We start from the raw sequence: 21,992 nt of genomic DNA on the forward strand, positions 1-21,992 counted from the left end.
TAACCTCTAAGCGCTCACAGCTCTCCGTGGGAGATAGACTTTGAGTTACTTCTTATGTATGGTACACATCTGAGGTCCACCTGAGGTCCAACTCGTTCTTTCGTGTGTGGATGTGCGGCCGTCCCTGCACCACCTGCCGAAAAGACTAGTCTTTCTTCATGAGTGGTCTTGGAGCACTTGTTAAAAATCAACTGAATAGGGGCGCCTGGGTGGCTCAGTGGGTTAAGCCGCTGCCTTCGGCTCAGGTCATGATCTCAGGGTCCTGGGATCGAGTCCCGCATCGGGCTCTCTGCTCGGCAGGGAGCCTGCTTCCCTCTCTCTCTCTCTCTCTCTGCCTGCCTCTCCATCTACTTGTGATCTCTGTCAAATAAATAAATAAAATCTTTAAAAAAATAAATAAATAAAATTTAAAAATCAACTGAACAAAAATGAATGCATTCAGTTCTGGAATCTCAATCCTACCCTCTCGATCTACCCGTCTATACTCATGCCAGAACCACAACTCTGACAGCCGTGCCTTGTCTTACGTCATGAAATCAGGACATGTGACTCTTCCAACTTTGGTGGTGGTTTTTTCCAGAGTGTGTGGCTCTCCGGGTTCCATGGACTTCCACAGGGCTTTGAGGACCAGCCTTCCTATTTCTGCAAAAAGGCCACTGAAATTCTGATAGAAATGACGTTCAATCCGCAGTCATCTGGGGACGCACTGCCGCCTTCACTGTACGCCCTCTCCCGGCCCAGGAACACGCGCTGCCCCGTGCTCACGGAGTCTGCTTCCGCGTCTCCCTGCAGTTCTGCGGTGTCCGGTGTGCACTGCTTCCACCTCTCCGCTCTAGTTTCTCCCCACGCGCTGCTCAGTTCAGACACGATCACACATGGGATTATTTTCTTCATTTTATTTTTGGAGTGTTTATTTCAAGCATTTAACAAAGTGACCAATTTTCGTGTGTGGATCCTGCAACCAGCTCACGTGGAAAACGTGTTTATCAGATACAAACTAGGAACACTTTAGTTTTCTACACATGAAATTTTGTCATCTGTGACAGAAATTATTTTATTTCCTTTCCAATCTGAGAGTCTTTGTTTTTTAACGGTTATTCCCTTGTCTAACCGCCCTGCCTAGAGCCTCCAGTGCAATGTTAAGTAGAAGTGGGGAAAATGGAGCCCCTGTCCTGATCTTGGGGCTGGAGTGTACACCCTTTCAGAGCTATGATGGTACCGTCGGTGTTTTACAGATGCCCTTGATGAGGTGAGAAGCTCCTTTCTATTCCTACTTGGTGAAGAACTTCATCAAATGCATTTTCTGCATCGACTGGGCTGTGTGTGTTTCCTTCACTTTTATCAGGATGACATGTTTTATTACATTGATTTTAATTATGCTGAACTACCCCTGCGTTTCTGGGAGAAGTCTCACGTGCTTAGGGTGTACCATCCCCCCCTCCAGCCCATTTTAGTGCTCTGTGAGGACTCCTGCAACAATACCCACGAAGGACACTGGTCTGCAGTCTTCTTGGACTGGCGTTGGGATCACCCTAATACTAGCTTCACAAAATGAGTTAAGAAGTGTTCTTTCCTCGATTTTCTGGAAGACTTCGAGAAAAATTAATGCTAACTTTTTACTTATCTGGTAGAATTCGCCAGTGAAGTCATCCAGCCCTGGCTTTCCTTTACTGGAAAGTGCCTGAGACTATGGACTCAATCTCCTTACTTGTCATAAATCTGTTCGGATTCTCTGTTTCTGCAGGACTTGGTGCCGATGGTTTGTGTTTCTACGAACTCTCAGGTTTTATTAACTGCAAATGACTCCGTTTCTCCACTTTTGGAGGTAGTGTTTACAGGATACAGAATTCCTGAATGACAGTTTTTCCTTTCAGTGTTTTGAACGTGTCACCCTACCACCTGCTAGCTCGCACGGTTTCTGGGGAGAGATCAGCTACAGACCTACTCAAGGACCTTCTCCGTGAGGACTCGCGTGACACTTCTAAGGTTCTCTGTCTTTCCACGGCTTGATTACAGAGTGGACTCCTGTGGGCCCTGATGAGTCTTCCTACTTCAAGTTCCTCAGACCAGATTACCTGTTAGCCTACGAGCAAGGCACCTTTCTTCTTCTTGTTCAAATCTGCTGTTGAGCCACTAGCAATGTTTTTTTCATTTCAGTTACCATACTTTTCAACGCCAGAATTTCTTCTCTGGGTCCTTTTTACAATTTCTGTTTATCTACATTTTGTGCTTTCTTTGATTACAGAACAGAGCATTTCCATATACAGGTACTTAATACACTACTTCCGAAAGAGCAGTCATAAGACTCCCATACAGCTACTTACGTTAACCGTACACTTGAAGAAATCTGATTTTAAAACTAAGTTGTAGGGGCGCCTGGGTGGCTCAGTGGGTTAAGCCTCTGCCTTCGGCTCAGGTCATGATCTCAGGATCCTGGGATCGAGTCCTGCATCAGGCTCTCTGCTCAGCGGAGAGCCTGCTTCCTCCTCTCTCTCTCTCTCTCTGCCTGCCTCTCTGCCTACTTGTGATCTCTCTCTGTGAAATAAATAAAATCTTTAAAAAAAAAATTAAAAAAAAAATAAAATAAAACTAAGTTGTAACTCCTTACACAGAGGAGGGAAAGTGAAACAACGCAGGAACTGAAGAGACAAAAATACTCAAATTTTAATCATCTAAGGATCAAACACAGAACGCAATTGTCTAAATAGCCAAATTCTTATGGTAAATATATTATTTTAAGCAAAGAAAACCTTCCCAAAACTAATCAAAGACTTGAACGAACATTTACATACACGTGGTCCGACAGGAAGCCAAGAAGCCAGAGATGACCATGAGCCACAGAAAGGCCACAGACATGTGAGGGCCAGCGGGTCCTGACTTTACCTGGCGCTCTTCTTCTGTTAATTACGAGCGAACGACGTAAGAAGGTGTACGATGTGCCTAACTCACCCTCCCACATCGGCACAACCCATGGCCCGGCACCACCACCGCATGCGCAGGGAAGGCTCGGAAGGGCAGGCCGAGCTGCCTGCCAGGACAGAGCCCCGTGAGAGGCTGACGTGGAGCCACGGGACTCCAGGACCGGATCCCTGAGGCTCTGCCCACCAGTGGTGAAGCAGCTGAGTTGTAACAAGACCCACTGCTAGGCGGTGTGAGCCCACCGGCGTCAGAGTACGAACCACAGGAGGCCCAGAGCCGGGAACGTCACGCACTTTATGTCAAAAGGATTCATTTTGGTTCTGTCAGTCACGACGCACTTTGAGAAATCCCAGCGGCACAACCAGTGAAGCAAACAAGCTCCTCTGGGGCGTGAGGGACAGGCTGGGCAAAGTCACCAGCGAAAGAAACACTTGCTGATCCTGAAGAGCCCAAGCCCTTCTCTCAACTCCGACCCCAACTGAGAATACCAGGAAATATGAAACCTTTAAAAAGAAAAAAAAAGGTAAATCTACTATAGTACAAGGTCAGTACTCAGTCTGAGGAGTGTTTTGTACAGTCCTTCCGACGTTTCTAGAAGTGTGAAATTATACAAACAGAAAAACATGTAAGAAACATTTTACCAATGAGGCCAAATCTGAGATCAGTTGAAGTGATCATTTGCTAATCCTAATACCGTATTCAGCAGGGATGCTTAGTCTTTAAATAAATAAAACCCAATTTACCTTCTGTATATTCTGTGCAACAGGAGTTCTCCAAAATGAGTAACCCCACGTAAGCTACCCCAGTCTTAAAGCGTTTGCTTCTGTGACCCCAGTGAGTCAGTGTTCAAAGACAGCAGAGAAAACGTCGAGAGGAGAATACGAAGTTGGCCTGACTCCATCTCATTTGCTGTCAGTCCTCCAGTCCCACAATCCCACAATGAGTACCAACAAAATAAACAGGTAAACAAGCCCAAATCACACCGAAGGCAGACAATCGAGAAGGAACCGGCGGTACTTCAGAGCCTATTTTAAAAACACAGATGCGCACGATGAACCAGGGGTACAATTAAGGACGCCTTGAAAACCTCATTGCTCGAACATGCAAACTAAATTATTCTTAAGAAAGAAAGCAAAAGTATTACAAATTAGAAGTCAAGTACTAAATTTAAAGAAGATAATTAGCCAGTCTGTGGCTCTGACTTCTCATGGGTGGCAATATATACATGCCAGGAGATCCGGTCGATTCCCACCCAGCCTCCAAGAAAATCAAGTTCATCGGGTCAGCTGGTGGCTATTAAGAAAACGAGAATCACCAAGTTCATGTAGTTTCTGTATTAATTACTAGGTGGAGAAGGATGTGGAATATAAGTTCTTTATTAATAAAAAGGGACAATTTTTCATCTTTTTGTAATCTTAATTTTTTCTCCCTATATGAATCTTTTATTTATGTATGTCATTCCAGGAAAATCTTGACTCCGTGTTATCAGAGAGTGAGATAAAGTCCAATTTCAGTAAGAATCTGGGAACACCTCTATTTCCTGTCAAGTGCTGTGCGCTGGAATGTGCTACACACAGTACACGTGGCAAAAGGAACATCGGGGAGGGTCAGCAGTCGAATCTGTGACTCTCGTACGACTCTCACACCTTTTCTCTTAAGTCTGAATAATGTTAACAAAACAGTTAAAAAAAAATAATTTTAAAAATGCAATCACATGGGGCACCTGGGTGGCTCAGTGGGTTAAGCCTCTGCCTTCGGCTCAGGTCATGATCTCAGGGTCCTGGGATCGAGCCCCACATCGGTCTCTCTGCTCCGTGGGGAACCTGCTTCTCCCCTCCCTCTGCCTGCCTCTCTGCCTGCTTGTGATCTCTGTCTGTCAGATAAATAAATAAAATCTTTAAAAAAAAAATGCAATCACAGACCTAAGATATCCAAATACATAAAACCATCCCAAGATTCAAGTCTAGAAGAACGGACAAATGCGCCGGGCAAAGGGGAAACGGAAGACACAGCAACAGCAGGACAAGAACAACCGACGAGCACGAACACTGGCCCGTCTCACTAGGAACCAGTAAAACGCATCACAGGAGGCGCCGCGCATCACGCCCTGGAGCAGAAGCCATTCCAAGACCGGAGTAGGGAGAGTTGCGCCGGCGGGAGCAGCAGGAACCACAGAGGGCCGGCGCGGGGGGACAGGCAGCACCACCCCAAAGCTGGAAAGAGCAGAACCAGACTTAAAGGATGCCCTCCCCAACAGCGAGCCATGCCACCTCCCAGGGCTGACCTTAGAGAAACCGGTCAATACAGAGAGAGGCACAGGAAAGGACGTTCTTCCCAAGGCCGTTTAAAAGGTCGGCAACCATGAACACCAGCAGCCGCACAGAGGAGCCGCGACACACAAGCGGGAAGTCCACGTTCAGTGTGCGCCACAGTACGGCCGCCGGCAGCGCCACCACGGAAAGGGCCGCGGGACGTGATGAGCCGCCCACGCCGGCACCTGCAGACGCCACCTGGGGGCTTCGAGGGCACCGCAAAGCCACGCCCCGCCGTGGGCTCCACAGCCATGCCTGTCTGCAAAGGCCCGGCTCCAGCACGAGTATCAGGAAACAACGTGAGCGTGACACGAAGTTCATGACCACTCCCACCAAGTTCATCCACAAGACACTAGGTGAGCCCACAAACCCAGGACCAGGGGGCACAAATCGCAGGCACCCCCCACACTCACCAGCGGCCTCCCTCCACCCCACGCACCCGCTGCCACGACCCCCTCTGTCCGTGAGCCTCCCCCATGAGCCCCGGCCATGAACCCCGGTGGCGCGTCTGCGGAACCCAAGGGGGGGGGCCGAACCACTTCAAGCGTGTCAACGGTGCCACGACCCCTGCAAGGCTGCGGCCTGTCGGAAGGGAGCGGCCCTGATGAGGGCTGGGAGTGGGCCGCGTCCCTCCTCCTCCATGTCAGAGGAGGATATTTCCAGGCGGTCCTGCGAGGTGCACAGTCCTCAGGAGCACACATGCGGCCTCCCCGCAGAATGTACCGCACCTACACCGCGCAGCAGGAATGCAGACTCCGTCACCAGCACTGCAGGCACCGCGGGGCCCACGTCTAGCTCACGTGGTCATCTTGCGGAGCCACAGAACCCGTGATGCTGCCCCGTGAGGACAAGGGGAAGAGCACAGGAGACCCAGTCCCAGTCCCGTGCAGGGGACAGGACCTCCTGAGCTTCCCACCATTAAAACTGGGTGATAATTCTCCGTGGGGCTCCTGCAGCACCGCTCGGAGGGAACTGGGGTTCCGAGCTCCATGCACACCACGCACAGTGCTCAAAGAAGCGGGCTGGCCTCCTGGGGAGGGGAAGGCCATGGCCACGGGGAGCAGCCCAGAAGGGCGCGGGCGCCCCTGCCTCTGGGAGCCAACCCGAGGCCGGAAGGGTTCCTTACTTCGTGGTACGTGTCCTCGAGCTCCCCGTCGTAGATCCAGCGGTACAGGAAGCTCAGCACAGGGTGGGACACCAGGCTGAGGATGTGCTGCACCAGCGACCTCACGTACGGGTCTCCCGTCTTTGTGTACGCGTGCACAGCGGAGGCCAGCTCACCCCCTTTCCTTCCTGCGGGACACACAGAGGACACCCGAGTTGCGCTCCCGCACGCCCCGCGAGCGTGCCCTCGCCGGCACACCCTTCCTCACGTGCCTCACTCAGCCCTCCCAACCCTGAGACGGGGCGACTCTCCGTGCCCGCGCAAGACAGCCCGAGAGAAAAGCCAGAGAGCTCTTGGCCAAGGTAGCACAGTGAGGAAACATGCTGAGAAGACAAGCAGAGATGCAGACCAAGAGCCCAGGAGAGGCCTCGGCCAGACGTGCACGCTTGAGAGTGTGGGACACACAGTGGGAGAGCCCGGACACGAGCCATAACCTCGGGGGGAAGAGATCCCAGGTAGGAGGCAAGCAAGAGAGGCGCAAACATGAATAGTTACAGCCCGAGGACCACGAAAGCCTGAAAAACTAGGCCCTCCCTCCTTCCTTCACGTCAATGAAATCCTAAGCTTCCACAAAGGCAGAGACAGGGCCGTGTTAGCAGCTGGTTATCCCCCCGCAAGTTATCTACGAGCCGGGACGTGACCGGCATACGGAAGGATACCCTCGAGCAGGCACAAAACAAACGTAGATGACGTTCCCCGAAACTCTCTTCGACATAACAGAGGTCCCGGAGACGCAGAACAACCTTGGCAATGGTCCACCAGGGCCGCCAGAGTCTTCAGTCTTATCTTGGGGTCATACGTCCAAACCAGTAGGCGCCGGAGGGTCAGGCTACTCTCAAGGCCCAAATTCACACCCTGGTCGTCCTCTAACTGCAGCTGAGAAACCACAAAGACGAAACGTGTAAGTACGAGCCACCAAATGCATCCATCGGTTCTCAACCCACGTACAGAGAGCACGAAGCAAACGTCCCTCTGAGAGAAGAGCGGTCCCGTCAGGCTCCTAGTGATGCATTTACGCGGGAGCCGGAACCCTGACAGCGAGAGCACTTGCCTCCAGAAGACACTGGAACTTCACGGACTGCCATCCCATACAAATACCAGTTTTATCTTTTAAAAGTAATTATGAAGAAACTTAAAAATTCTATGGAGTTGCAATTGTGTAACACTGCAAATCACAAAGACATGAAAAAGCAAAGCTTACCTGGGAATGGAGAACAGAGAGCAGCCGGTAGTACTCCTTCAGCTCCTGGTGCAAGGCGGCACAGAAACTCTGCGGGAAAAAGCAGGTACCATGAAGCACGACCTCGTCCTCACATGCCACACAGCCTCCCACACCAGCCGGTGGGGAGTGTGCGGGCGCCGGGGCTTCCACCATTCGGGTGCGCTGCAGGGTTGAAATGCTGTTGACTGGCCTCCGCGGGCTCAGCCCCCACCACGTCTGCAGCTAATGTCAGGGACGTGTCACGCCTTAGCACAAACTTTGCAGAAAAGAAATGTAAAACACAGATGACAGCTAAAAGTGTATTCGCTTTAGACAATAATCCTTTAGGATTATATTCCTGCCAAATCTTCAGTTAAAATCTGTTTCTCCAATGTTTTTAATTAGCAGTATTGGAAAACTGGCAACTCCATGCCCGTTCCTCCCAATTTTTCACTGTTGCTGTTTTGACACTCATCTTCCACACCTGCATGATTAAAAACTTCGTTGTACATCTGCTATCTTAAACACTGCAAAGGTGACAAGTCAGAAGCTGTAAGGAAGACCTTCCCTTAGTCCTGAGACAGGAACTTTCTGGAAGGAACTCTAGGATATAAACCGAGGCGTACTCAGTGGAACGAACCTGCAAAGGGTAAAACCTGTTTCTTTAAACATCAGCCTCCACACCTGTTTGAAAGTGGCCCGCAAGCCGTCATGTGGGGTTTATTTTAATGCATTCACGCACTCTCCTGTGTTCACACTCCACCAACAGCGACCATGAACGACGCGCAGTGCTTGGTGCTCTCTGTCCACACACACTGTGGCCTCTGTTGTCCGGAGTGGACCGTGACAGCTACAATGTTCTATTATCAAAACTTCTCTATTTGAGAAGAAACCTCTTTTTAAGAATTACCTTCATAACAAGATTTTAAGTACACTAAGTACTCCCCAAATGAATAGTGTCCTCAATGTTCTGGTAACGATGAACATACCTGACCCACAAGTCCAAATGAGCGGTCTAGACTCCTCTGGTCGGTGTATTTTCTGATTTTATTGTGTAACCATCCCAACTCCGCAAGTCTGACTGCCGTATCCCTCAAAGATCTACTTAGGTTTGCCTAAAAGGTAAATATATCAAGAGTTAAAAGTTAACACTAGAATTTCAATTATTATTTTTCTCAATCATTTGTACTTTCAGTTAATTCTAAGGTTCCAACCCATGGAACTTGAAAGTGACTAATACACCATCAATAAAGACAAAAAGAGATTCTGGGAAACAAAGGCACCAGGTGCTGGCAGGGAGATAAAACCTCTCTGTGGAGTGTGAGGCTCAGGGCACCTCCCTGAGGCGCGACTGGAGGAGCCCCCAGTGCGGCCTGTGCCCTCAGCCACTGCTTCCAACAGCCGGGAGCTGCAGAAGGCTGTGGGATAGAAGGTTCTGGAAGGTGAGTGCAGGTCAGCAGAGGCACCTTATCGGGACCCGTCTGTCTACAGCCGAGATGCCAAGCCGTACCGACCCTTGGGTGCCTCTCTGACACCACCACACGGGACGCAGGGGGCAGATGAGGAAGGAAAAGGGCCCAAATGCGAGCCCGCGAGCCCACGAGCACACAGGGAACCGGACACCGGGCCCTGACCACGCAGCTGACCAGCAAACCAAGCTCTGGCCCCAGTCACCCCAATCCCACCTCGTCACAGCTCCCGCTGGCCTGGCGGGCGTCGGCCTCTCCTGCTCGCGCAGGTCCGACAGGGGCTGCTTCCTGTACCTTGGCCTCCACTTTGTAGCAGTTCTCCGCGCTGCTCATCTTGATGTTCTTGCCGTCTATGCCCTGGAAGACGTACAGAATGTCTCTGACGAGCGCTGCCTCAGTCACTTCCGCAGCACCTGAAAGGGTTTTTGTAAGAAAGTAATTAGCAAACAACACATTTTAAGATGGAATAAACTTTAGGACACGATTAGTTTTACGTTATGCGTGTGCAACCACAACAAAATTTTAAAACAAAACAAAACAAAACAAAACAAAAATGAGCCTAAGATGGAAAAAGTCTGAAGTTCTAAGAAACAAGAATTCTCTAAAAAGGATATGGAGAGCTGGAGAGTGTGTGAGTTCTTCTACAGAAAGTCTTAAAAAAAAAAAAAAAAAAAGGCAGTGGGGCACATGGCTGGCTCGGTCGGTGGAGCGTCCTCTCTTGTTCTCAGGGGCGTGCATTTGAGCCCCACACTGTATACGGAGATGATTTAAAAAGACGGTCTTCACTAAAGAAAGAAATGCGCACACACAGCAGCATGTGGGGACCTAATACACAATCCAGGAGCGACAGGCACAAGAAACAGCAGCACAGGTCCATCAGAGAGACAGGTGACGCTTTCCTAAGACGGGGTGTGCAGAGCTGGGTGTTACACAGCGCACAGACAGACACAGGTCCGTCCTCAACCATATGAAGAGGAGTGGAGAGAGCGGAAAAGTTATGATTTCCACGAACCCTGAACAAAAACTAATTCAGAGTTTAGATGTCACCCAATGACAAGGAGGCGATGCCCAGAAATTCAAGTCATCAGTGGGAGGAAAAATGCAACATGTATACAGTCAAGGCCGTCCCTCCCACAACAGGGCAGAGAATCAGAAGGTGAGGACAGGTTTGTATTTCAGTCGTGGAGAAAATATTCCATCAACATCGCCGACATCAAACTGCTGGTAGTACTGTTCGAATGTCACCCACCTGTCATCATGGACCGTTCTGTCTACTCCTCTCCATCGATTACCGTGAGAGAAGTAGGCACACCAGCTGTAACCGTGGGTGTCTGCTCCCTGTAGAGCGCCTGGTTTTCCTTGGTGCCTCTGAAGCTCTGAGACCAGGCGAACATACACTCAGCAGCATTATTTCTTCTGAAGAACTGACCCTTTCGTTGTTATGAACGTCCCTCTGGCCCTGGCGACACTCCTGCCCCGGCCTCCTGCCACAGTGATGTGCCGACGAGGCCACCCGTCTTCCTGCGGTCAGTGTCTACGAGATGCATTTCTCCGTCCCCTTACTTCTAACCGACCTGCGTCCCTACATTTAGAACACATCTCTTCTGGGCTGCCTGGGTGGCTCCGTTGGTTAAAGCCTCTGCCTTCGGCTCGGGTCATGATCCCAGGGTCCTGGGATCGAGCCCCGCATCGGGCTCTCTGTTCGGCAGGGAGCCTGCTTCCTCCTCTCTCTCTGCCTGCCTCTCTGCCTGCTTGTGATCTCTGCCTGTCAAATAAATAAATAAAGCCTTTAAAAAAAAAAGAGAACACATCTCTTCTGAGAGTACGTAATTGTCTCCACAGAATTTTATGTCCTTTAAAGGAAGTGTCTAGTCCATCCACACTGCATGAGACCCCGGATGTGTCCGGCTTCAATCTGCCGCCGCAGCTTCCTGTCCAGCCCTTCCTGCGTCCCTCGCACATCCCCTCCTGCTCCTCTGGACCGACCGGCAACACCGTGACATCTTTTCATGTTAGCTCTCACATTACACGGGCTTGAAGACGCTGCTTAGAGATCGGAAGCCACAGCCAATGAGCATCAGAGAAGGGCACTCTTCCCGTCTGGGCGCCAGCCTCCCAGCCAGAGCCTCCCAAGCCGTCCCGTGTTACAGGACGGACAGAGGCAGGAAGTGCAGCGGCACGGGCCGGGCTCTGCGCTCTGGGCCGTGTTCCCAGGTACACACAAGACACCCCTGGCCCTCGCCTTCTCTGTAAGCAAAGACACAGCCAGCGGGACTTCCGAAGCTACAGGGGATAAGCCGACAACGCAGCCCGTCCCTCTGTTCGCAGACACTCATGTTCCAAACACCGCTACTATCAGGCTCTCTGGAGAGAAACTCATTTCTTTCGGGATCTAGTGGAGTTTTAAGACCCGCCAGGTATCCGCTTAACCATCAAATAAATCTTCAATAGGTTTCTCCAATGTCCCAGGCACTGCCAAACCCCCCAAGGCACGTGAGACCATACTCTGACTCCGAACCTCAGGTCATGAGAACCCCCACCACTCGACAATCCTAAGCAAGGACTCCTCATCAGTATTTTAAGATAAGGGAAGCATAAATTCCAAGTATCAAAGAAAATCTACATTAAAGTCTATCCTTACTCACCACCTACGTCCCCTTCCCTCCTTGGTCTTGTCATGTTGCGAGAAACAGCGTTCGGGAGACCTTTTGAGGTAGTGGTTTGTGAAGAAGGCTGGTTTGCAGTCAGAGTCCACGCGAGACGTGCCCCCAGCTGCTGCCGCAGACCGTCCCCCACTCCGGGCGTGTGATGAGGCTGTCTAAAAGAAGACAGAGTGTTTCGTATCTCCAAACACCCAGCCTGCTCACTCGACAGACAAACCACTCCTAGAAATTCTGCTTCTATCACTATACCGGATGATGTAATGTTAGAAATGTGGGCGGGGCGAGTGACACCACCTACGCAAATCCGTCAGCTGACCGGTCCGGGGGCTCTTTGGGGCCTTGAAGCTGGCACTCAGGCTCTTGCTGGCACCTCCCACCTATTTCTTAGCATAAAAATCAAATCTATTTGGCTTTTCTTTACAAACACATAACATACATAACTGAAACCACTTTGAAATTCACAACTAATTTTAACTTCAAACTTAACCAGCATTGGCAGACCACAGAAGTTAAAAATCTGGAGTGCTGTCCCCTCTCTGCATGCTCACTCGTCTCCCAGCATTTGCAATGTTCAATACAAAACAAAATATCATAATTTGCAATTAATTCCAAAAATGTACAAATGGAAAGTCAAAGACAAAAGCACAAAGGTCAGGACAGCTTTTGATGATTTGGAGAATAAGTCAAAGCTGTTCTGTGACGGGCACCTGGGTGGCTCAGCCGGTGAAGCGTCTGCTTCGGCTCAGGTCATGATCCCGGGGTCCTGGGATCGAGCCCCGCATCGGGTTCCCTGCTCAGCGGGGAGACTGCTTCTCCCTCTCCCTCTGCTGCTCTCCCTGCTTGTGCTCTCTCCCTCTCATTCTCTCACATAAATAAAATCTAAAAAAAAAAAAAAAAAAGCTGCTCTTTGAAATTCTAAAAACCCAACAGCTGATTTCTGAGGACGTATGTTTCGACACTTACAACAAAAATACCACTCCTCAGGACCGCGGCACACGAACGAGCCTCCACAAGGCAGACTGATTCACTCAGTGCCACGCGGACAGCCCCATCTGTCCCCACCGACGCAGTGAGCAGGGAACGGCCCTTTCTCTTTCCTAGCGTCAATGGGAAAAGTCCTCCAATAGCACTTGTCGAACTATGACCTTTAATGCAGTTCTAGATTTAAGAGAAAAATTCTAAAGGACCATTTCAGTTCATAGTTCTCTACACAGTTTTTTAAGTATCAGAACAATTATTTCAAATTCTAAAGCAAAAGTGACGAAGTCTGTTGACTCTTTTAGCCAGAATATGCATCAGAGAGTACATCTCCAGAACCTCTTCCGCTGTCTTTCTGGAAACCAGTCGGCATGTATAACCCACGTGTGGTGCATACATTCGAGGTTCTAGGGCCGTGAACCTAACCATATTTACGTCACACATTAACTTCCCAGGATGCCATGGTCACGCGGAACACACGCAACCCCGACTCTCCAGTCACTGGTCTGGAAAAATACCCACTTTAGGACAGTCAGCTTCAATGTGACTGCCAGGAAGGAACCATGCACAGAAACATGTAAAAAGACAAGAAAAGCAAAGTTTCGAGTTTACTACTCTATGAGCAGCGGTTCCATTCCCAAGCACAAACTGTGTCCCCGGAAAACACGGTGAGACGTGACAGCATGCCGGCCGCGCGCTCTCAGAGCTCACCCTCAGCGCCGAGCAGCACATGGCGCTGTGACGCCCGGTCCGCAGGAGAGCCCAGCACTTGAGGACAAGACAGCTTTATTTCAGTTTACTTATTTCTTCAATAATTCAGCAACGAGAACAGCATGCATCAGTGACGGGGACGATATTCACTGAGAGATAAGTCCAGGAACACAGCAAGGGAAATGTCTACGAGTTACCGCACAGCGACAGGCCCATCCTGTCACACTTCTGCTCGGGGCCTTTGCTAACATGTACTTGCGTTAACAGGGTGAGAGCAGACCAAGCATCATCACGGCCAACCACAACTAGAAGTGCAAAGAATTCCCGTTGGAAACAGTTTCTGGAAAGAATAAAATCCTAGGAGGAAGCACATCAGATACAGTGCCTAGAACATTCACGGCACACACGAGGCTCTACAGAGAGATTCAGTGAACACACAAAATGCCTGATCAAAGCCTGAGGATGCTTCCGTCTCTACTGGTTAAGCAACGTTGTGTGTGCAAGCTGGATTTACCCCGGAAGGAGAGACTGTGGCGTCGGGGTCGGGCCATTTAAGGCGTACACACTTATGCTGCTGACGCCGCTGCTTCCCATGCTACCGGCGCTCTGGGCCGACTGGGTGCTGCGGTCCTGGTAGTTCAGCGGCAGAGTCTGAGGCCTGGCGTAGTAGTAGGGAGTCGAGTGAGCATCTCTTGGTAACGCTTGGGCAAACAACGCGGCATAGGTGGAAACCTGGAAAGGAAATCCATTAAGAACAGAGACACAGGGCCGCCTGGGTGGCTCAGTCGGTTCAGCATCCGACTCTTGGTATCAGTTCTGGTCATGACCTCAGGGTTGCGGGATCAAGCCCTGCATTGGGCTCCACGCTCGGTGTGAAGTCTGTCTCTCTCTCCCTCCCCTCGCTTCTGTGCTCTCTCTCTACCCCTAAAAAAATTAAATAAAATCTTTAAAAAAATACAAAAATTACAGAACACTTCCCGAATCAATAAAGATAACGTATATTCAGATGTTGGTTCTATAATCGAGTTCGTACTCTGTAGCAATAATTTGTTATACTCTGAAATATGGCAGAACCGACTCAGTTGCAGAATGTTTTCTAAACTCCAAAACTGCCACATGGTCTGACAACTGAACACATTCTTCAGAATCCAAGCAAACTAAAACCCAAATAATCACTCAAACGTGTCTGCAGGGGTGGCACTACACTAAAATCAAAACGCGCTCGTTACTCAGACGGAGGCTCTCAACACAGAGAGCCCCTGCGGGAGGCACGCAGGTCCCTGCGGTAGAGCACCCCTCGCAGCGGACACCCTGGGCCCGTGGCAGCCCGACAGCTCTTGTGGACGCCGCACGGGCCACAGACGGAGCCCGCGTGACAACGAAGTTCACGCGGGCAGGACAGGAGTCAATATTCATGACGATACGTGAAGACACAAGAAAACCTGAAAGGTCCTCTAACCCACACGGAACTGTGCGGCATGCTCCTGTCGGTAACCTGTGAAAACCGTTTTCCCGCTCTACTCCACGGGACGCGGTCACATCTGAGGCAATGGCGTAACTCCGGGAAAGTGAGTACCCGGTCTCAAGAAAGAGGGGTGCCTGGGGACCCAGTGGGTGAAGCCTCTGCCTTCGGTTCAGGTCATGATCCCAGGGTCCTGGGATCGAGTCCCACATCGGGCTCCTCTTTGCCTAGTGAGGAGCCTGGTTGTCCCTCTGCCTGCCTCTCCCTCTGCTTGTCCTCACTGGCTCTCTGACAAATAAATAAAATCTCTTAGAAAAAAAAAGAAAAAAAGAAAATCTCTTGACCTGCCATGAATACCAAGAAAACTAGACAAGTTGTTTATTCTCTTATTATTTTCTTAAGCACAGAAGCCAATTGCTATCAAAACTTGGTATCGTTGTCCCAGCAAGACCCTGGGATTCTCGCCCTTCCTCTGCCCCTCCCGCCCCGCGTGCAGGCGCGCGCTGAGACACGGGAGCGGATCTGCAGAAGAAAAGGCACGAGCTGCTGAGACAGAGCCTCTCACCTTGTTCGGCTGCTTGCGTGGATCTTCACTAAGGCTTAGCAAGAGGTAGAGAATTGACCATTTATTTTTCAAAACTCCCTGTTTAAAAAGAAAACATTACAAGAACAAGTTTGCACTACTTTCCAGTTTTACCTACCTCTCTCCTAAATTACACTTCCGAGCTAGAAACGCGTTCTTTTAATTCGCATGGTACCAAGTCTAAGGGCGCTCATTTTTTGGGGACTGCCAACAGCACTGCCCACTGAGTAAGGCTGGAAGTAATGCTCTCGAGGCGTCATCCCCTGCCGAAAACGAGTCTGCAGTCCCTGATGAGAATGTTTTTGAATCACCCTACTCCGGATTCCAGATTAACAGCAGTTCCCCCTTAGAATAATTTTTAGAATAACCAACTTCCTAAACATAGCAATTATAAACAAAATGCCATCATAAAACAGGTGATTGCGTCCCGCCCCACCCCCAACAAAGTGCCGTTTGCCATGACAGAGCATTATAGATAGAAAGAACAAGGAATTCTAAAGTGCACGCTGTAAGCCCAACGTCGTGCATACCTAAACCCAAGGTTCTGAAGGAAGAGCCGCCAGACAAGCTAACCGCCAGGTCTCTGCGTGAGGCCGCCTTCGGGATCTCATTCGCTCCCTAGAGTCTATGGCTGCCCCCTGACTCACCCGGGAGCAGCCCACCCTCGATGTTTCTTCCCAGATTTACAGAGTGTTTCTACTCTATTCATACGGCCTTACCTTTGGATGCACAAGCTAGAGTTACATAAACACGTTTTATTTACAAAACTGCGACGGTTATATTCACTTTACACAAGTTCTTTGTTATAGAAAATATGCCTTGGAAGTTTCGTAAAAGAAAAAACTCATCTCAGGTATTTAACTTACGATCTAACTTAAAAAACCGATTTACTGGGGTGCCTGGGTGGCTCAGTGGGTTAAGCCCCTGCCTTTGGCTCAGGTCGTGATCTCAGGGTCCTGGGATTGAGCCCCGCATCGGGGGGTCCCTGCTCAGTGGGGAGCCTGCTTCTCCCCACCTCTCTCTCTGCCTGCTTCTCTGCCTGCTTGTGATCCCTCTCTGTCAAGTAAATAAATAAAAATCTTTAAAAAAAAAAAACTGATTTACACATAATTTTCCAGAAATAATAAACTCACCAGCCCCAACAGTCCTCACTCTGGTGGCAAAGAGACAAACGAGCAGAGGCACTCTGGTGGGACATCTCAGACCTGGGGTGGGGGTCACAAGTGGCCCAACGCTTACAAAAGGACCCCAGAGAGGACAGGGTCTCCTAGAGAAACGGGCAATGCACGCACAGAGGAGGGAGCAGGAACGGCCTTTCAGGGAAGCGGAGACAGATGAACCCAGCTAACGCCAGGCAGGAGCATGGACACTGGGAATGGAATGAAGCCTCAGACAAAGGGGTCTCCTGTGTGGGACCAAAAAATGGGACAGCAGGAGCCTGCAACGGCCTGAACGCGCCTGCCGACAGTCCCTGAAGGCCGGACTGCGGAGGAGACGAGACGAGACGCACAGGAAACTGCAGTCCTTCGGGAGGACACGGCCAAGGGCAAGGTGGGCACTCGGTGACCCAGCATCTACCCAGACAACCTTCACAGCCCCCTGTGGGCAGGCACTGGGCTTGGGGACTCCACGGACACAGGAGCAAGGCCTGAAGCCCGTCTGCCCGCGTCTGAAGGGCCGCTCCTCACCGGATCCCATCTCCTTCAAGGGCGGGAGGCCATCAGCTAAGGGCACTGCCGCTGACAGGAAGCCCGTGGGGGACGTCCTCCGCACATGGCCTCCTGCCGTCGGCGCACCCGCGCGGGGACACAGGCTCTACTCTCTTCGCTCCACAAACAACAGAGCCAGAGGTGAAAAACTAGGCGACCTCCGTCACCGTAAGCTGGGCTGCAAACCGAGGCCTGCCTGACTCCCGAGGGACAGCGGAGAGGCCCGCCTGCGAGGAAGCGCGAACGCTGCCTGGGACACCGCGGAAGGGGAGAGAGGCGGAGTCAACGAGACACTCAGGCTTCTGGCTGCCCCTTAACAAACAAGGTCATGTTCACCAAAAAAGGAAAACACAGAGGAAAGAGCAGGGCGAGCCTGGACAGCGGTGAAGGGCCCCCTAGGGCTGGGAAACAAGAAAATACAGAAGAGCCCTTCAGTGCGGGGGAGGGGGCCCCCCGCAGCGGCGGGGGCTTCGGGAAGGCAGCACAGGCTGCCCTGGTGCAGCACGTGTCCCAGGGTGGACCCACCGCCCTGGCCCGGAGAAACCCAGACGACACACAGGGCAGAGCAGAGGAAGCTGTAAAAGCATATGGAGCTGGGCACCAACACCCCAGCAAGTGGCGCCTGTGCAGGAGGCACCGTTGTCAGCAGAACAGCCTGAGGGGCGAGTGAGGCAGGGGCCCTGCAAAGGGGCGCGCACTGCAGGGAACCCAGGACTCTCACCAGCAGGCAGGCCCGCGGGGCCGGGGAGGACACGGCTCCCCAGAGCCAGGGAGCAGGGCATGGCCGTGCTCTGGCCGTGGAGCCAGCGCCGAGCCGCCGCCCGGCAGGAGTGGGGGAGCAGCGGGGCCTCACCGCCTGGAGCCCCATCAGACCCAGGGGGCCCCAAGCAGGGGCAGCCCCCACGGCCCTCAGGCCCCCAGAGCCCAAAGCAGCACACAGAAGGCGGGGGGCGATCAGCGGGCACAGCCTCAGACGTCTTAGATGCTTCTGACCCGCTTCAGGCCCTGCTACCTAGCGTCTGACGTCTCAGGACCCCGACTCCAGCGTGAACCTCAGACGCACAGCCTGAGCCCAACGGCAAGAGGACGCACGAGGCCCGGAAGACCCGGAGGGACTTCAGAACCAGCGGCTAAGTGAAGCGGCTACTACCCTACGTGCCAACGTCAGGCAGCACTCTTCCCTCCCGACCAATGTCACCCCTGCACGGCCGGCTGCCCGCCAGCCCTGACCCTCCACCTGCCCCGCGCCACCCCTCACCCCGTGCCCCTTTTGCTTGGCAGGCACCACGGCGCACTCGCTGTGCCTCTAGCCGGCTCGGCGACATCGAGACTGCCACCGGAGAATTCCGGGTCCCCTTCCCCAACGTCACTCCTGCCACACCCCGAGTCCTGCCCGTGCCTCACAGAGGCACAGCCCAGAAGGGCCCTCAGTGGAGAGACGGAAGAAACATCGACGCCGGACGGGACGCCTGCTACTCCGCAGGGATTCTCCTAATCACTTTAGTTCTAGCGTTATACTGCTGTGTCCTAACACCGCCCGTCCCCTTTCAGCCGCGCAATGAGCCACGCTGGTTGGCTGTTAGCCCCAGGAAGCCGGCTGTCTAAACTGCTTAAGAATGAGCATTCAGTGTTCCAAACAAAATTTTGGAAAACCACCATTTTAAATTAGAAATAAAGAGAGGGGTGCCTGGGTGGCTCAGTGGGTTAAAGCCTCTGCCTTCGGCTCAGGTCATGATCTCAGGGTCCTGGGATCGAGTCCCACATCGGGCTCTCTGCTCAGCAGGGAGCCTGCTTCCTCCTCTCTCTCTGCTGCTTCTCTGCCTACTTGTGATCTCTGTCAAATAAATTTTTTTAAAAATCTTTAAAAAAAAAGAAAAGAAAAGAAATAAAGAGAGAAACTTGAAAGACGAGTTCAATCACTAAGAGCCTTAGGCACAACTCAGTAAAAACCACTGTACTTGAAGAGTCAAGCGCGAGGCTTCTGTGGCCTCTCTTCTCCGTGACGGGGGAGGGGAGAGCTACATGAGCTACACTCCTGTCCCGGCAGAACACAGGACTCTCACCCCCGGTTAATTTATGCGTGTACAGGAGGGCAGAGGCTTCTGTTTAAGGGGAAAAAAGGGTTTAAAAAAAACACAAACCACTTGTGTGCAAGTTATCAACGTCCAATCACAAAATGTTCAAAATCAGAATTTTTTTCAGTTATTCACTCGAACAGCCCCGATCGGGGTCTGATCCCAGAACAGGAGCGCGGATCTAGAGGACCGGCTCTCGGTGTGATGTGCAGTGAAGACTCGCACCGGCGTGCTCCCTCCCCACGAGGGAACGGAGCCCTCTGCCCCAGGAGCTCAGCCGTCCCTAATCCCCATGACCCTCCCCACAGGGCTTCCGTCGTCTTCATTAGCAATGTGCCATTAAATCCATTTAAAACTTACTTTTAATGTTGAAAAGCTCTTAAGAAGCAAATGCAATCTACTGTTAGAAGCCATCGCTCGACGCAGACAGTGAAACGCGGCGCCCAGCCCCCAGAGCAGCCCGCCGGCCGCGGCCCCGCAGGACGTGCAGTACCTGTGAGTGCAGCTTCCTGTGCAGCTCCGAGAACAAGGCAGCGTCCGCTTCTCGTCTTTGCCGGATAACTGGGAAGTGAGAAAAGGAGTGTGTTAACCGTGTACACCAAATCCCTTCTACGGTCGTTTCACCCACGGAAACAGGCAACTGACATCTGCAAAGAATCCCGAGCTTAAGAGTCGAAATAACTCGCCAACAGGTGACGTTCCAGCTCTGCAGACTCAGTCCGTGCCTTTAACCTCTCTGACGTTTGTAAGATCTGGATACACGAGGCTGCAGAGTTTACGAGAAAGTTGGCCAAAGTAACAGAATGATGGGACCTTCACGTTCTATCTGCAAACATCAACAAGCGGTCCGGTGAGGCCAAGTCCCACCAGTCTGACTCCTCAGCGACTCCGTGGAGTGAGGTGCAGATGAGAACGCGGCGGCAGTGCTGGATCCAGACGGCAATGAGCAAAGCCTTCACAGCAGCCTGACTCGGAACCGCACGCCGCAAGCGCTTCTGCAGACACGGAGCAGACCCCAGTAAATGCCTTCAGACACCTGCGCTACACTCACCGGCTCCTGGAAGCCAAAGAACAAGCCAGGTGCCCGTGCTCTGATCCGTCCCACAAAGGACGAGGCTACAGGCTGGGCCCGGGCCCTGAGGGAGGAGACCCCACGCACCCACACCTGCCACACCGCACACAGCAGCTGTGCGCGCGCCTGCCCCGAAGAAGAGGCGCCACCTTCACCGAGCGAACAGCAGCAGGACTGCTGTCTGGAGACCCCATCAGCCAAGTTCACGGAGCTCTAAATGCTCCAACCGGTTCGCAGAAAGACAGTCACTAGCTTGACGGCCGATCCTTCCTCATGCACACCAGCTGGGAATGGGTCTTGGCGTCACGTTCCGACCTCACAAACCACAGACCAGAGCTTTTGTCACCCCAGTCCCATCTGCCCTACCATAGTCGTCCTATGCAGAAAAGCAAAGCTGCCTTTAAAGGGTATCGCCACAAAATGCTTTCAACGAAGATAATGCAATTGAAAGTCAACTGATTTCCTTTTCAGATATACAAAAATACTCCAAATAAATACCGTCATTAAGTTAACCAAGAGATGTTCTTTCTACAGAATGAGACCCACACTAATTCACACATGCAGAACCACCACGGAACGACAAAACTGTACATAACACAAATAAAAATAAACAGAACATTCACCAGAAAATGATGTTTTATCTGTCAGACTGCAAAACAAATCTTTACTTACAACGTATCCCACTCACTAATGTGAGAAATTCAGAAATCATTAGGTGTTAAATTTCGTCACACATGAGTTTTGCAATTTGTTTCAGTATAAAATGTGCTAGTGTTTTGCATTTTAAGTCCACCATATAAAATGGAAAATGACTTTTGTATTATTCCAAAGGACAGAACTACCTTAATTCAGTTCATCTACTGAAGACTGTACTCAAGTATCAAAAAACTTCTATGTAAGATTTAATGAAACCGGGAAGTCAGTGGTGACCGTGACGCGAGAGAAACATCAGTAACACTGCACTGCCAGCAGCTGGGCCGCCTCAGACCCCGAGAGGGGTGCTGACAGCGTGGGGTGCCCAACAGAGCAATGGCCACCTGGTGGGAAGAGGCAGAAAAGGCGTGCTGCGTCGACACACTGGTCTTCAAAACCGCAGAAGGTACACACACCCCAACCATGCACGACCACAGCTTTCCTTGTAAAGGAAATCCCAAGACTTCTTTGCGACATCCACTCCAGCAATGTCGCCGCCAGTCCTGTAACTGAGTTCAGACAAACTTTTTCTACTCAGTGAGCCAGCAAAGAGGACACTAGTTTCAGACGTAGTGCTCAACAATCCATGGGTTGCGTACCATGGCCAGTGTTCATCACACCACGGGCCCTCCTTACTGCCCGTGATAAACTTGATTACGCGTTCGCACGCACACACACCAGGAGGCCTTGAGATGCGAATCTGCAAAGGGAACGGTCTGTTAACACAGTTCCTGATGGCCGGAGATGTCACTAATCATCCAAAATGGAAAATAATCTAAAGTCCGAAATACTAAAATAATCCAAGATGTGATAGTGTTACAGCTCCAGGAGAGCGGGGCTCTTACGTTCAGCTTTACAGACAAGAAATGTAAATAAAAGTAAGATTTTAGGAGTGCCTGGGTGGCTCAGCTGGTAGGGTGCCTGCCTTCGGCTCGGGTCATGATCCCAGAGCCCGGGGTTCAAGTCCCGCATCGGGCTCC

At 51.4% G+C, this 21,992-nt stretch overlaps 1 protein-coding gene across 3 annotated transcripts in view; it reads right to left on the reverse strand.

Moving 5' to 3' along the window:
- LOC111146880 (tubulin gamma complex associated protein 3) overlaps nt 1–21,992 on the reverse strand; it is a 68,017-nt gene that overhangs the window by 33,876 nt on the left and 12,149 nt on the right. The window contains exons 3-12 of one of the 3 annotated variants that reach the window (XM_022502599.1): nt 19,741–19,808; nt 15,446–15,523; nt 15,332; nt 13,933–14,119; nt 11,712–11,884; nt 9,361–9,479; nt 8,587–8,712; nt 7,598–7,666; nt 7,140–7,272; nt 6,358–6,524 (exon numbers count right to left, since the gene is read on the reverse strand). In XM_022502599.1, the coding sequence (XP_022358307.1) occupies nt 6,358–6,524; nt 7,140–7,272; nt 7,598–7,666; nt 8,587–8,712; nt 9,361–9,479; nt 11,712–11,884; nt 13,933–14,119; nt 15,332; nt 15,446–15,523; nt 19,741–19,808 (1,121 nt within the window). The other 2 variants (XM_022502598.1, XM_022502600.1) reach the window with 2 other exon arrangements.

The sequence above is a fragment of the Enhydra lutris genome, unplaced genomic scaffold (genome assembly GCF_002288905.1).
Source record: "Enhydra lutris kenyoni isolate GAN:26980312 unplaced genomic scaffold, ASM228890v2 scaffoldscaffold15, whole genome shotgun sequence".
NCBI classification, from domain to species: domain Eukaryota; kingdom Metazoa; phylum Chordata; class Mammalia; order Carnivora; family Mustelidae; genus Enhydra; species Enhydra lutris.